This window comes from Carcharhinus amblyrhynchos, chromosome 26 (assembly GCF_965287045.1).
Source record: "Carcharhinus amblyrhynchos chromosome 26, sCarAmb.v2.hapA, whole genome shotgun sequence".
In the NCBI taxonomy this organism is placed as follows: domain Eukaryota; kingdom Metazoa; phylum Chordata; class Chondrichthyes; order Carcharhiniformes; family Carcharhinidae; genus Carcharhinus; species Carcharhinus amblyrhynchos.
In genome coordinates, this window is record NC_137349.1 from 32,723,815 (window position 1) to 32,738,198 (window position 14,384).

Genomic DNA, 14,384 nt, shown 5'->3' on the forward strand with positions numbered 1-14,384 from the left:
TAACACTTCAGTGAGGGAGGACGATACTGCTGGAGATCTTGCCTTTTCTCTCAGACAACAAACCGTCTGCCCTCTTTGTGGATGTAAATGATTCTGAGACATTGCTGGGCAATATTTCATAGAATTAAATTCGTAGAATCCCTACAGTACAGAAGGAGGCCATTTGGCCCATCGAGTCTGCACTGACCACCGTCCCACTCAGGCCCTATTCCCGGATCGCCACGCATTTACCCTGCTCGTCTCACTGACTCTAGTATCAATTTATCATGACCAATCAACCTAACCCATCTTTGGACTGTGGGAGGAGATCAGAGCACCCGGGGGGGGGAAACCCACACAGACACAGGGAGAACGTGCAAACAGACAGTGACCCAAGCCAGGAATTGAACCTGGGACCCTGGTGCCGTGAGGCAGCAGGGCTAACCACTGTGCCATCGTGCTGCCAAGTTACAACAGTGGCCATAGTTCAAAATTGTTAACTGGCTGTAACGCACGTGTGTTGCCCAGAGGTTGTCTACTTACATCGATGAGTTCAAATACACTCATTTGCCAGAATTTTACTGCCCTGTCCGTCACGGGAATCGGAACGGGCGAGGGGCGGACAATGGGAAGGTCTGTTGACCTCGGGTGGGATTTAATGGTTTTGGGACGAGTGAGCTGTAAAATCCCGCCCATTATGTGGTCCGAGAAGAGAACCACAGGTCAAGGGAGCAAAAATTGCAGAGTTGTCAACAGAAGAGATGTTTATGTTTCAGTATATGTATAAAAGATATAGTGATAAAATTCATTACCAATCGTTAGTGGAGGGAGTGGTGAAACTGAGACCATTCTCCTTAAAGCCAGGAGATTTAATAGAAATTTTCTAAATAATGGGGAGTTTCATTGGAGAAACCTTTTCCCACTGGAAGGCAGCGAGAGTATTAGAGGGAGGTTTTTCACACAGAGGGTAGTGGGGGTATGGAATGCTCTGCCAAGTAAGGTGGTGGAGGCAAACACGCTAGAGTCATTTAAGAGTAACTTAGACAGGCACATGAGTGGGTTGGAGATGGGTGGATATAGGAGATTGTTTCAAATAAGGGTCATTAGCATTGGGGTGTCCCTGTTAAGGTAAATGGATATGGTACAATAATAATGTTTTTTTTCCCTTTTCATTCACAGATTTTAAGTCGGTCCGCCTTGTGTCTGACGAGGGCCAGACAGGCGATGGGTCGTGCTTGGGCTGCTCTTGGTTGTTTGAGATTGGCCTAGTGCTTCATGTCGTTAGTGTGTGCTTAAACTGGACCAGATACTGGGCAAGATGACAGCTCAGTGACTATCACTGATTGCTGTGCAGACACATGGATTTGGGCCGGTGTCTGTGGGAGTTTGCGCATTCTCCCCGTGCTTGCGTGGGTTTTCTCCGGGTGCTCCGGTTTCCTCCCACACCCCAAAGATGTGCTGTTAGGCTGATTGGAGGTAATAAATTGTCCCTAAATCAGTTTCCCTCAATCTGGATGGCCATAAAACATTAGATGGGGGCCGTGGGTGGAGGGGGGGACTGGTGGTGTTGGGGGGGCGGCGGGGGCACATTGGGCCAGGGGGCCTGTTTCCTGGGCTGTTTTTGTTCTTTGTTCTTTTGAGTATAAAGGAGGCAGCTTTGAGGTTTTTGACAAAAGAACTGTGGGGGTGAGGGAGAGAGAGATGAATTTTTTTAATGCCGCAAGTTGTTAGGATCTGGAATGCATTCCCTCAAAGAATGGGGGAGAAGCAGATTCAATAGGAATTTACACATGGGAATAAGATATTTAAAAAGGAATATTCTGCTTGGCCATGGGGAAAGAGCTGGGGTATGATTCCAATTGAAGAGCTTTTTCAAAGAACTTGTGTTGACCCAAATGGCTGACTTTCCTCCTGCGCTGAAAGATTCTGTATGTCTCGAGAAATATTTTGCAATTTATTCAGCTCCTATAATGTAATAAAATGTCTCAGACTTTTCGAAGGAAGAAGATATAGAATCATAGAACTCTACAGTGCAGAAAGAGACCCTTTGGCCCATCGAGTCTGTACCGAACACAATCCCACCCAGGCCCAACCCCCATATATTTTACCCACTAATCCCTCTAGCCTACACATCTCAGGACACTAAGGGGCAATTTTTTTTTAGGACGGCCAATCAACCTAACCCACACATCTTTGGACTGTGGGAGGAAACCAGAGGACCCAGAGGAAACCCATGCAGACACAAGGAGAATGTGCAAACTCCACATTGACAGTGACCCAAGCCAGGAATCGAACCTAGGTCCCTGACGCTGTGAAGCAACACTGCTAACCACTGTGCTACTGTGCCTCCCTATGTTGTAAGCATGGAAACAGTCTATTCAGTCCAACAGCTGTATGCTGATGCTTATGCTCCACCTAAGAGTCCTTCTATTTTTCCTCAGCTAGGGGCAGCTCGGTGGCACAGTAGTTAACACTTCTACCTCACAGCGCCAGGGAATCAGGTTCAATTCTGGGCTTGGGTCACTGCCTGTGTGGAGTTTGCACATTCTCTGCATGAGTTTCCTTTGGCTGCTCTCGATTCCACACAGAGTCCAAAGATGTGTGGGTTAGGTTGATTGGCCATGCTAAATTACCTCTAGTGTCAGAGGGATTAGCAGGGTAAATATGTGGAGTTACAGGAATAGGGTGTGGGTGGGATTGTGGTTGGTGCAGACTCGATGGACCAAATAGTCTCCTTCTCCACTGTATAGATACTATGACCTGTACTATTTAACTACTCCCTAAAGAGACTTGGATAAAGAAGTTTCTTTGAATTCCCTATTGGATTTGTCAGAAGCTGGGAAGCTGTACAAATATGTTAGGAAATGTGAACAGAAGTGTTGGCCAGAAGATTGTTTTGATGAGGCTTTGAAATGAACAGAGAAGATGAGGAAGTGACTTCCCCAGTGCTAACCCCTGTGTGGCTGTCCACGTGTGCAGTACAATGAGAAGGGTTTATACAGAAATATAGGAACCCTACAGAGCAGAAAGAGGGCATACAGCCCATCAAGTCTGCACCGACAACAATCCCACCCACGCCCTATCCCCCTACATATTTACTCACTAATCCATCTAACCTACACACCCCGGAACACTAAGAGGCAATTTTAGCTTGGCCAATCAACCTAACCTGCATATGTCTGGACTGTGGGAGGAAACCGGAGCAGCCGGAGGAAACCCATGCAGACACAGGGAGAATGTGCAAACTCCACACAGACAGTGACCCAAGCCGGGAATCAAACCCAGGCCCCTGGAGCTGTGAAGCAGCAGTCCTAACCACTGTGCTACCGTCCACTAAGGAAAGTGTATTTATTAGTCCCAAGTAGGTTTACATTAACAGTGCAGTGAACTTACTGTGAAATTCCCTTGGTTGCCACACTCCGGCATTTGTTCTAGTCAATGCACCTAACTGGCATGTCTTTTAGACCGTGGGAGGAAACTGGAGGAAACCCACACAGACATGGGGAGAACATGCAAACTCCACACAGACAGTGACCCAAGCTGGGAACTGAACCCGGGTTCCTGGCGCTGTGAGGCAACAGTGCTAACCACTGTGTCACCTCATGAATGTCCGATGTTCCGTTTAGATGGAACATTAGTTGTAACATCGGAGAACAAAGCCTGAGTCCTGAATTTTTGTAAAGGTGCAATAGCCAAAATGGCACCTGAGCTCCATTCCAGAGCTCCCATCCCCAAAGCTGGCACCCACCCCTTTTTCTGGTGGGAAAGTTGTAGTTTGCAGACATGCTTCTTCACAGAGGCACCCACACATATAAAAATGCAAATCCCTTCAAATCGGTCCTGTTTTCACGTGTTTTTTTTAAGTTTAAAGCTTCTATGTTTATTTATTGGTGTCACAAGTAGGCTTACATTAACACTGCAATGAAATTACTGTGAAAATCCCCTAGTCACCACACCCTGGTGCCTGTTCAGATACACTGAGGGAGAATTTAGTATGGCCAATGCACCTAACCAGCACGCCTTTCAGACTGTGGGAGAAAACTGGAGCACCCAGAGGAAACCCACACAGATGCTGGGAGAACGTACAGATTCCGCACAGACAATGACCCAAGCCAAAAATCGAATCCGCGTCCCTAACCTTGTGAAGCAGCAATGCTAACCATTGTGCTGCCCTGATTTCCATATTGCAACTTGAGAACTTTGCACTTTTCAGGAGATTTAGAGAGATACAGGAACGATTCAGAGACATAGCCTATAATTTTAAACATAGAGAGTACCCTTCTGAATAGGTCCTTGCAAGAGGTAAGGTGTCTTTTAGGAAAAGTCAAGTGCCTTTTGGGAGTGTTTAAAGTAGAGTGGAATGTACATTAGAAGAGGATAAATTCATTGGAACTGTCAAACTGTTGAGGTTTTTAAAGTTTCCTGTGTGTTGTTTTAAAATTGTTGTCTGTAGTTAAAAATAAAATCAGTGCTTGCTATTTCACTCTCTGGTGATATGAGTCTGAGGTCTATCATTATAATATGTGTTCTGCACAAGCTGGCATTATCATAGTGGGGGGGCCTGTCAGTTCACAATTTGCTTCTAAACTTCAAGTGGACATAGAGTCTTTGATGAGGGGCTATCAATACAAATTTTTGTTTTTATAAAGGTTTAAGCATTTGAAGGACTCCTATTAACAACCCCAATCCCAGAACAGAAATCTGAATGACTCTGGGGTAGAAGTTTCCTAAATGTGCCGTCCTAACTCGGAAGTGAAAATTTAGTCCAAAGGGTAAGGAATGCTGGGAGAATGGGCTGGATGGGAAGCCAGGAGTTCAGGCTAAAGGGCTTAGCTGGTGTACAGGGATTTGGCTGGGCCAACTCAGGTGGGGACTAAGTCAGCTTCCCATTGTTGAGTAAGATAATTGTGCAGGAAAAATCAAAGACAACGAAAGATCTCATTGTTGAAGCTCATCCCGATGCCAGGCGAATCCTCCAGCCTAGCACCCAGCAGTAATTCTTAATATATAGCACACCTCTCACACACAATACTATCTGAGTCGACTTCGGCCTAGCATGAGTAGGGAAGGGATTAGGGCAGAAGGGAACTCAAAGTCACAGTGAAGTAGTTTTAAGAAAGCTATTGAAGGCAGCAAGGTGACAATGAGACATTTTGTAGGAGAGTTTTGCAGGGTGTTGCACAGCGGGTTGAGTGATTAGCCTCCAAAGGAAGAGCAGGCAGTGAATGGCAAACCCGAACTGGAGGTGTACCCACCTTAGGGAGATGGGTGAGATTAAGATGAGGCCAATTACATTTTCAATGCTTTCTGCCTTAACTGAAGAATAACTCGGTGGATGAAACGGCCAACAGCACCAAGGGGAAATCAATGTCAAGAACTGTAATGAGAAAGAAAGCAAGTGCTGCGTTTATTCTGAACTTTTCACAATATCGGGTAATCCCAAAATGAGTTGGAAAAGCTTTCTAACAGACCAAATGGATGTTGTGTGAGTTAAATTAGATGAGAGAAAAAAAAGACAATTTAGTGGATTTCTGATGTATAGTCTTTGTAGTGAGATTACATTGAATTCCAATTATTCTTCCCATGATCCGATTCGAGACATCACTACTGGATTCTGTATTGACCCACATTTTGATTCTGAGCCTGAATTATAAATCTCGCTTTAGCACAAAGAACAAAATTCTCTCACAACCCTGGCTGCTACTGTAATCATTCACCAAATGCAGTTCCTCAGAACATGGAAGAGACTTCTGCACAATGTCCGTGAGGAGTGTTCACAGAAACTGTTGGGGGGTTGGGGGGGAGTGAAAGGAGTGTGGTACTCTTGTCCTGATTTGGCTACCACACGCCCTGTGGCCTAACCAACGTAAAAAGCCCTCAGTCCTGGGAGCAGATCCCACTGCCCACTTCCAGGTTTTAGTGCTCCAGTAACTAAACAAGGGTGTTTTACAACACCATGGCACTACAGAGAAAGTAAGAAGTCTCACAACACCAGGTTAAAGTCCAATCAGTTTATCTGATAGTAAATCCACAAGCTTTCGGGGTTTGCCCCTTCATCAGGTGAATGGAGTCTCTCCCCTTGCCTGACGAAGCGGCAAACCCCAAAAGCTTGTGGGCCTACTCGCAAATAAACTAGTTGAACTTTGACCTGGTGTTGTGAGACTTCTTACTGTGTTTACCCCAGTCCAACGTCGGCATCTCCACATCATGACTACTGAGAGAGTCAGAGCCTTTAGTTAAACAGGAAAAGCTTGCATTTTTGAAACTTTTCCAGGCGACTAATTAACTAAGTTCAGTCACGAATATTATATAGGTATGTGCAGCATAAGCAACAATGAAATAAATGACCAGTTGATCTGGGTTTAGTTGGTGTTGGTTGCAGGATAAATGTTGACCAGGGTCCCAGGAGATCTTTCCTGATATTCAAAATAATGCGCTGGAATCTTTTACATTTCCTTGCGACGTCTGTTTAATGACTAACCTGAAAGGCAGCATCTCTGACAGTGCAGCAGTTCCAAAGTACTGCATTGTAGTGTCAATCCAGGCAATCTAGAATTGATTTATTATTGTCACATGTATTGTGAAAAGCATTGTTTCTTGTGCACTGTACAGACAAAGCGTATCGTTCATTGAGAAGGAAAGGACAGCGTGCAGAATGTAATGTTACAGTCATAGCTAGGGTGCAGAGAAAGATTAACTTAATGAGGGATAGGTCCATTCAAAAGTCTGATGGCAGCAGGGAAGAAACTGCTTTTGAGTCGGTTGGTATGTGACCTCAGACTTTTGAATATTTTCCCGATGGAAGGAGATGGAAGAGAACGTGTCTGGCGGTGTGTTGGGTCCTTGATTATGCTGGCTGCTTTTCCGAAGCTAATGAGTGGGTCGCATGAGTGCCCCTCCTACATCACAGTGGGCTGCAAGATTGAAACCAGGCTTGTGCTCTAACCACGACTCCATGAATTATATTAAATACATTTAATACACGCTGAATATTTCATAATGAGTTATAGAAAGTGCTTAATTATTTATATATTAGTAGAACTGTCATTATCTTAAAATGGTTAAAAACAAAAGGAATATTTAGGGCGCTATCTTACTTGTCTTTTACGCCATGCTCCCCCTGCAGTGAAATTGGAGAATTTGGCAGCCAGTCAAATCTCCGTGACTGCGGCGGGATGGGAAAATCCCGCCGGATTGAACGGTGATCACTGAGACTTTGGACACAGATGGAGGGCACGACTCTCACAGTCAATGTTGTGTGCATTCAGCATGCTCTTCACTTCACTTGCCCTTGCCTTCTGTACGCATCATTTCAGTCACACCGGTGGGATAAAAGTCTATATGGACAGAAATTGGCGGAATGTGGCCACTCTGCCGATGGGAAGTGGCCAACAAAATGTCTCAGGGGCCATACTCAGAACCCAGGTGGGCCGCGTGTGGCCCTCAGGCTATAGATTGCTCACCACTGGCCTAGGCAATGTGTTCAAATTCTGGGATGGCGTTTGAGCACAACTTCAGAGCTTAGAGATGAACTCCATCTGTGAGTTAAGCTGACACGTTAAAAAAAAGATTCCCAGCATCAGGTCAAAGCCCCAGGCCCAGGATATTTTTCTGATCAGGGCAGGTATTCATTCATTCATTCATTCATTCCCACTGACGATAACCCAGGATCTCATGCTAAAGCATCACATACTGATTCCAGCTTTGATGGCTTGGACTGTGCTAAACCGTGCTGCCCTGAGCCAGGGCTCAGTTGATGAGATAGAGGACTTGTGGTGGGAACTGCGAACGGTGCCACTCCTGATTCCAGCAATCCTCCGGTAGGCGCTATACCAGTGGGAGAACAGCAGCAGGCCTCAGCTGCGGTGCCAGGCCTCAATGGCGGATACTCAGCTTAACTTCACACGTGAACGGTGATACTGGAGATACTGGAGAATGAATGGCACGAGTGAAATCCAGAGCCCATGGGAGCCAGTGCCCTGAGGATAGGAGAATTCTTTTAATACAGTAATTACAGTTGTTAAGGTTTGTTCCTTCATAGTAACGATTCGTATTAAGCCCAGAAATATTTTGTGTCACTTCTGTTGTGACAAAACAGGCTCTCTGTTGTGTGCTGGTGTCATTGAAAATTACTCATTTATCATGGCACAGTCAGTGGTGGGTTTACGATAAATGTCTCTGCTAAAATTAGCTTATGATTGTGGTGTGATGGAGTCGTGAGGGGATTATTGTCATCACAGTGTTGTTCAGGGACCTAGCTTACAGCATGGAATAAGCACAGTCACAGTGTCAGGGGCTCTGCTAAGTCTCTGCCGTGGCCTATCTTAGTTTTGATTTGTTTGATTTGAGTGAGAGACACAGGGTGGTATTTAACACAGGCAATGGGTATCTTGACCCACTAGTCAGAGAGCCCTTGCAGTGCCTACTTTCAAAAAGGCCTGCCTTCAGACACTTAACGAGGTGGCGGTGGAGCTTCCCGGGGATCAAGGAACTCGGAAAAAATATTGTCTGACTCCTGACCCCCCCCCAACCCCCTGAGATCTCTTGGCAAACCATCGGCCTGCTGTTGTGCCCTGCTCAGTAGCACCATGGATGGGGCAGTGGCTGCAGCTGGTAACATGCCCGTCCTAGGCATGGGATCACCAAAGGCCCTGACCAACAGGTGAGTGATGGTGGGAAGGGTGTAGTGGTGTAGGGGTTCAGAGGGAGGGGTTCAGAGGGGGCTACTTCCCAATGTTGGTTCCTAGATCAAGCAATCGGTGCTTGACAGTGACTGTCCCCCCATTCCACCCCTACAAACCGCCAGAAGTCCACAAGTGACCCTGAAGGATGTGCTTGCCACAGGGCAAATCCCCCTACCCATGTTTACCAGTGGCAGCAGGATAAGGCTCTTAAATAAGCCCACTTAAGGGCCTCAATTGGCAGTGGGGTGCAAAGGTCATCCAGGGACCTAGCCACCCCAGACTTAATCGGGGCAGATGCAGGGAGATGGCAGCATCCCCATGCCCCCATGCCCCTTTCTATTGGAGTGGGTGGGTGGGAGATGAGGGGAGGGCATTAAATCCCAGCCATGGATACAGAAAGAACCAAGAGCCAACCAAGACCACAGAGTGTCAGAAGGATAGGTGGACAGAATGATAGGATGCAGAGCTGGGCCGAAAAGTGGCAGATGGAGTTTAACCCTGATAGGTGTGGGGTGATTCATTTTGGTAGGACAAACTTGAATGCAGATTACAGGGTCAATGGGAGGCTTCTAAGGAATGTGGAGGAACAGAGGGGTCTTGGGGTTCATATCCACAGATCTCTGAAGGTTGCCACTCAAGTGGATAGAGCCGTGAAGAAGGCTTATAGTGTGTTAGCGTTTATTAACTGGGGGGTTGAGTTTAAGAGCTGTGGGGTTATGCTGCAACTATACCGGATGTTGCTGAGACCACATTTGGAATATTGTGTTCAGTTCTGGTCACCTCATTATAAGAAGGATGTGGAAGCGTTGGAGAGAGTGCAGAGGAGATTTACCAGGATGCTGCCTGGTTTGGAGGGTAGGTCTTATGAGGAAAGGTTGAGGGAGCTGGGGCTTTTCTCTTTGGAGCGGAGGAGGATGAGGTGCGACTTAATAGAGGTTTATAAGATGATGAGAGGGATTGATAGAGTGGACGTGCGGAGACTATTTCCTTGGGTGGATGTAGCTGTTACTAGGGGGCGTAACTAGTTCATGGTGGGAGATATAGGAGGGATGTCCGAGGTAGATTCTTTATTCAGAGAGTGGTTGGGGTGTGGAATAGACTGCCTGCTGTGATAGTGGAGTCGGACACTTTAGGAACTTTCAAATGGTTATTAGATAGGCACATGGAGCACTCCAGAATTATAGGGAGGGGATGGCTTGACCTTGGGATTGGACATAGCTCGGCACAACATGGAGGGCTGAAGGGCCTGTACTGTGCTGTAATGTTCTATGTTTCTGATGAGAGTCAGGCACCGGGAAGGAAACAGGGAGCGAGGGAAGGAGAGCCAAGTAGATAAGACAGAAATGATGAAGGAGAGATCGATCGAATCAAAGTAGAGCAGCAGGAGACGCAAAGGTTGGGAGAGGCATTTAAAGAAAAAAAACAGTCAGACCGACACAGAGCAAAGAGGAAGAGAGGTAGAAAAGACTGCGCAGGCAACATAATTGCACATGTGACCGATGGTTGGGCTGCAAAGGTTGAATTTCTAAAACAAATTAGGGATTTGTAAATATTCTGTCGCCAAAGCAGCATGAGATGCTTTCAGTAATGATCTCATTATTCACTCCCTCTCTCGTAATAATTGCTGTGATTGTCATAATTTCTTAAAGCCTCTGCACCGAACACTCTGTGCTCTGAGCCTCATTTGTGAATAATGCACTCCAGACGTTTCTTCCGAGCATATTTTATAAAAAAATTGTTAGATATTTACAGAAAATATTATTGAAAATAGAAAACACATATTACACTGGAACCTCAAGACATTCCATTCCAATCCCCCACCTTCCCCTCTCCGCGCTTGGCTTGGCTGCAGCCCTGCGCGCTGCTGCCCTCATTTACACAGAGCAGCAGGACCCCCAAGTTTGATTCCCCGTTAGTTCTAACAGAGCTGAGCTCAGTCAGGGGGAGGGCGAGACCTTTGACCTCAGTGTCCCTATTGTCGGGAGACGGTGAGGGCGAAGGTCAAACTGAGGTGTTCTGCTCCCGGGTCGATGCGGTCAGGGATCCCCGACTCCCTGCTCCCGGGAAGGTGGGAGTGCTGGGTGTTGTCGGAGGATTTGAGTTTGGCCAACTGACGCCCTCGTAATGAAGCGGTCCAGCTGAGATGCAGTGGCGTGGCTGGCGCACATGGGTGAAGTACTGGAGGATGTGCGGGGCCCGCAGTATTAGACACAGGGAGGGGAGGGGGTGGGTGTGGACACACGGGAGAAACAAAAGACATTCTGTACATTCCCAGTAAATGACAGACCGAATCTTTACAGCAACATTCATGATCCAATTCACCACAAATATAAGCCCAGAAAATAACACTGGAAACAGATAGGGCCTGCAATTATATCACAGCCCAGATCTGGAGCTCAGGACTGTATTAAATTCAGTATTACACTCCAGGTGTCTGAAATTCGTGTTGACGCTTTATGTCCGTTAAGATTATGCTTCGTTTCTTTCCCCCACAGGTTTACTTTCTCTTCACCACTGGGCAGTGTCCAGTCACAGCGTTTGTACTGTCACAGGGAACAATAAGGAGAGATGTTCAGCACCTTTAATTGGCAGCTTGTGGCTGGTGTAATGGTTTATGACCTCTGGGATGCTGTCAAATGGCGGGCTGTTCTGGCCGAGGATGTACTTGCAGTCTTTTGTCCTGCTGAACTTCATGTGCATGTATCCTTGGCTGCTCCTGCCGAGAGAAAAGAGAGGTGGCGACGGTAAGGACAAGATACGGGTTGTAAACGATGTGGGGGATAACAAGGAGAAAAGCTACATCTTGTTTTACAAGCTGAATATAAATCCCCGGAACATTAAACCGACATTCATGCAAATTGCATTCACAACCATTTCCAGTGCAGCTGGCTTTGTGACTAAATACGCCCTGATTATCATACATAATAAGATCATAAGATATGGGAGCAGAATTAGGCCATTCGGCCCATTAAGTCTGCTCCGCCATTCAATCATGGCTGATACGATTCTCATTCTCATTCTCCCAGCTTTTCCCCATAACCCATTTCCCAAATCCCCTTACCAATCAAGAACCTATCTTTTTTTTATTTACACATGGGACATGGGCAACGCTGGCTGGCCAGCATTTATTGCCCATCCCTAATCTCCCTCGAGAAGGTGGTGCTGAGTTGTCTTCTTCAAATGCTGTAGTTTACGCGCTGTGGGTTGACCCACAATGCCATCATGTGGAGATGCCAGCATTGGACTGGGGTGGGCACAGTAGGAAGTCTCATAACACCAGGGTTATTTGGAATCGTGAGCTTTCGGAGCGCTGCTCCTTCACCAGACGAGTGAAGGAGCAGTGCTCCAAAAACTTGTGATTCCAAATAAACCTGCTTAAATTTAAGCTTGTGTTGCGAGACTTCTTACTGTGCATAATGCCATTAGCGAGGGAATTCCAGCATTGACCTAACAATTTACTATCTCTGTTGTAAATACACACAAGATCTAGTCTCCACAGCCTTCTTTTGCAATGAATTCCACAGGTTCACTACCCTCTGACTCAAGAAATTCCTCCTCAGCTCAATTCTGAGGCTTATTGCCATCCCCAATTACCTTGAGAAGGTGTTTGTGTGTTGCCTTTTTGGGCCACTGCAGTTCATGTGGTGTAGGTACAGCCACAGTGCTGTTCTGTTGACTGCACAGTTCCTTATCAAGGAAGCTTTATTTAGAAGCCCGGTTTAGAAACCCTTGATTATGATAATGTGTTTCCACATGTGTCAAGCACCTGTATATTGAAAGTATTTGTTTCTGGTACTTTCCCACTTTCATCATTCATTTCAAAGGGAAAACCCAGTTTACAAACTTGCCAGTTGTTTGCTTAAGAACTGGTTATACCCGAGAATGGATTGTAGGTGGCTGAGTACAATTTAAATTTTATTTATAATTGTCATAAATATTCTTACATTAACAGTGCAATGAAGTTACTGTGAAAATCCCCGAGTCGCCTCATTCTGGTGTCTGTTCGGGTACACTGAGGGAGAATTTAGCATGGCCAATGCACCTAACCAGCACACCTTGGGACTGTGGGAGGAAACCAGAGCACCCAGAGGAAACCCATGCAGACACGGGGAGAATGTGCAGACTCCAGACGGACAATGACCCAAGGAATCGAACCTGGGTCCCTGGCGCTGTGAGGCAGTGGTGCTAACCACTGTGCCACTGGGTGGAAATGCCCAGCCAGAAAAACAACCTTGTAAGCTTTGAAAGGTTACTGCTGTATCTACAGAAACTTGATAGATTTTTATTTTGTCGGACAGAGATTAACTTTAAAACAAGGCTGCAAATTAAAACATAAAGGAAAAACACGTCAGTGTTGCCTTGGGTGGGAAAAGCAGAGGGCAGATCACCAGCTGCCTTGCCAGCTTCTCCTGCCACGATTTTGAAAAAGGGGGCAGGTCAGAGCCACCACACCCCCCCCACCCCAACACTTCAGGGCACCATCTTTAAGGACGTGAACACAATTAAAATACAAATACCCCACGGAGCCCACCACGCACAGAGATGGGACACTCTCCCCCCCCCCCCCCCCCCACCGCCCCCCAGCTATTCCAGGGTACATCCCTCTCCAACCTGGAACCTCCCTAATGTAAACGCCAGTAGATATTGCTAGGGAGCAATGCCTGGGGCTAGTGCCAGCATACTGCCGGGCATGACTTTGCGATCTCCTGTAATGCAGCATCTGCAGATCTGCAGTGACGGGGTGGTCTGATCTACAGGGTATTCATAGTGGAATCAAAACTGACTTCACGAGAAACAGCAGTAGGCAGAAAACCTGCCCCTGTAGAGTGGCATGGTGGCACAGTGGTTAGCATTGCTTCCTCACAGCACCTGGGACCCAGGTTTATTCCCAGCCTGGGTGACTGTCTATGTGGAGTTTGCATGTTCTTCCCGTGTCTGGGTGGGTTTCCTCCGGGTGCTCCCGCAAGCCAAAGATGTGGAGGTTGGGTGGACTGGCCATGCTAAATTTCCCCTTGTTCCCAAAACATATAGGTTGGGGGATTGGTAGGGTAAGTATGTGGGGTTACAGGGGGAGGGCCTGGGTAAGAGCCAGTGCAGTCTCAATGGGCAGAATGGCCTCCCTCTGCACTGTAGGGATTTTATGACTTTCTGAGAGGGTCTAATCTTGGCTGTGGAAACAGAACCATAGATTTGAATCATTCGAACAGCCCTGCTAGATTTCATGCACTAAGGATACAAAACTAATTTTATGGAAATAGAAGGAAGGAATTAGCACCAGCAGCTGGTAATCATCGGCCTATCTCCCACTGTCATCCACCACCGCTTCCTACTTCACCCCAACCTCCTCTTCCAGTCCCGAGGATGGACTGGGCTTGGGACATGGGCTGCCTCACCTGAGTTTCTCAATCAAAATATTTGGAGAATTCTGACTGCTTCCCCATTTGTTTTCTGAGGGAAAGATTCCTTTAGCCTCCCTCCCCCCCCCCCCCCCCCCGCTTCGAAGAAAAGCGGCTATAATTGAGTCCAGTATTCCTGGAAAACAGTGCTGTAAAATCAGTTAAGTTTATTTATGAGTCACAAGCAGGCTTACGTTAACACTACAATGAAGTTGCTGTGGAAATCCCCTAGTCGCCACACTCTGGCATCAATTCGGGTACACTGAGGGAGAATTTAGCAAGGCCGATGCACCTAGTCAGCACGTCTTTCTTACTGTGGGAGGAA

At 46.7% G+C, this 14,384-nt stretch overlaps 1 protein-coding gene across 1 annotated transcript in view; it reads right to left on the reverse strand.

Moving 5' to 3' along the window:
- Positions 1-10,385: 10,385 nt before the first annotated feature.
- Positions 10,386-14,384, reverse strand: part of shdb (Src homology 2 domain containing transforming protein D, b) — a 196,181-nt gene continuing 192,182 nt past the window's right edge. The window contains exon 7 of the mRNA XM_080213296.1: positions 10,386-11,379. Coding sequence (XP_080069422.1) covers positions 11,193-11,379 — 187 coding nt within the window. The 3' untranslated portion in view covers positions 10,386-11,192. The remainder of the gene's footprint in view (positions 11,380-14,384) is intronic.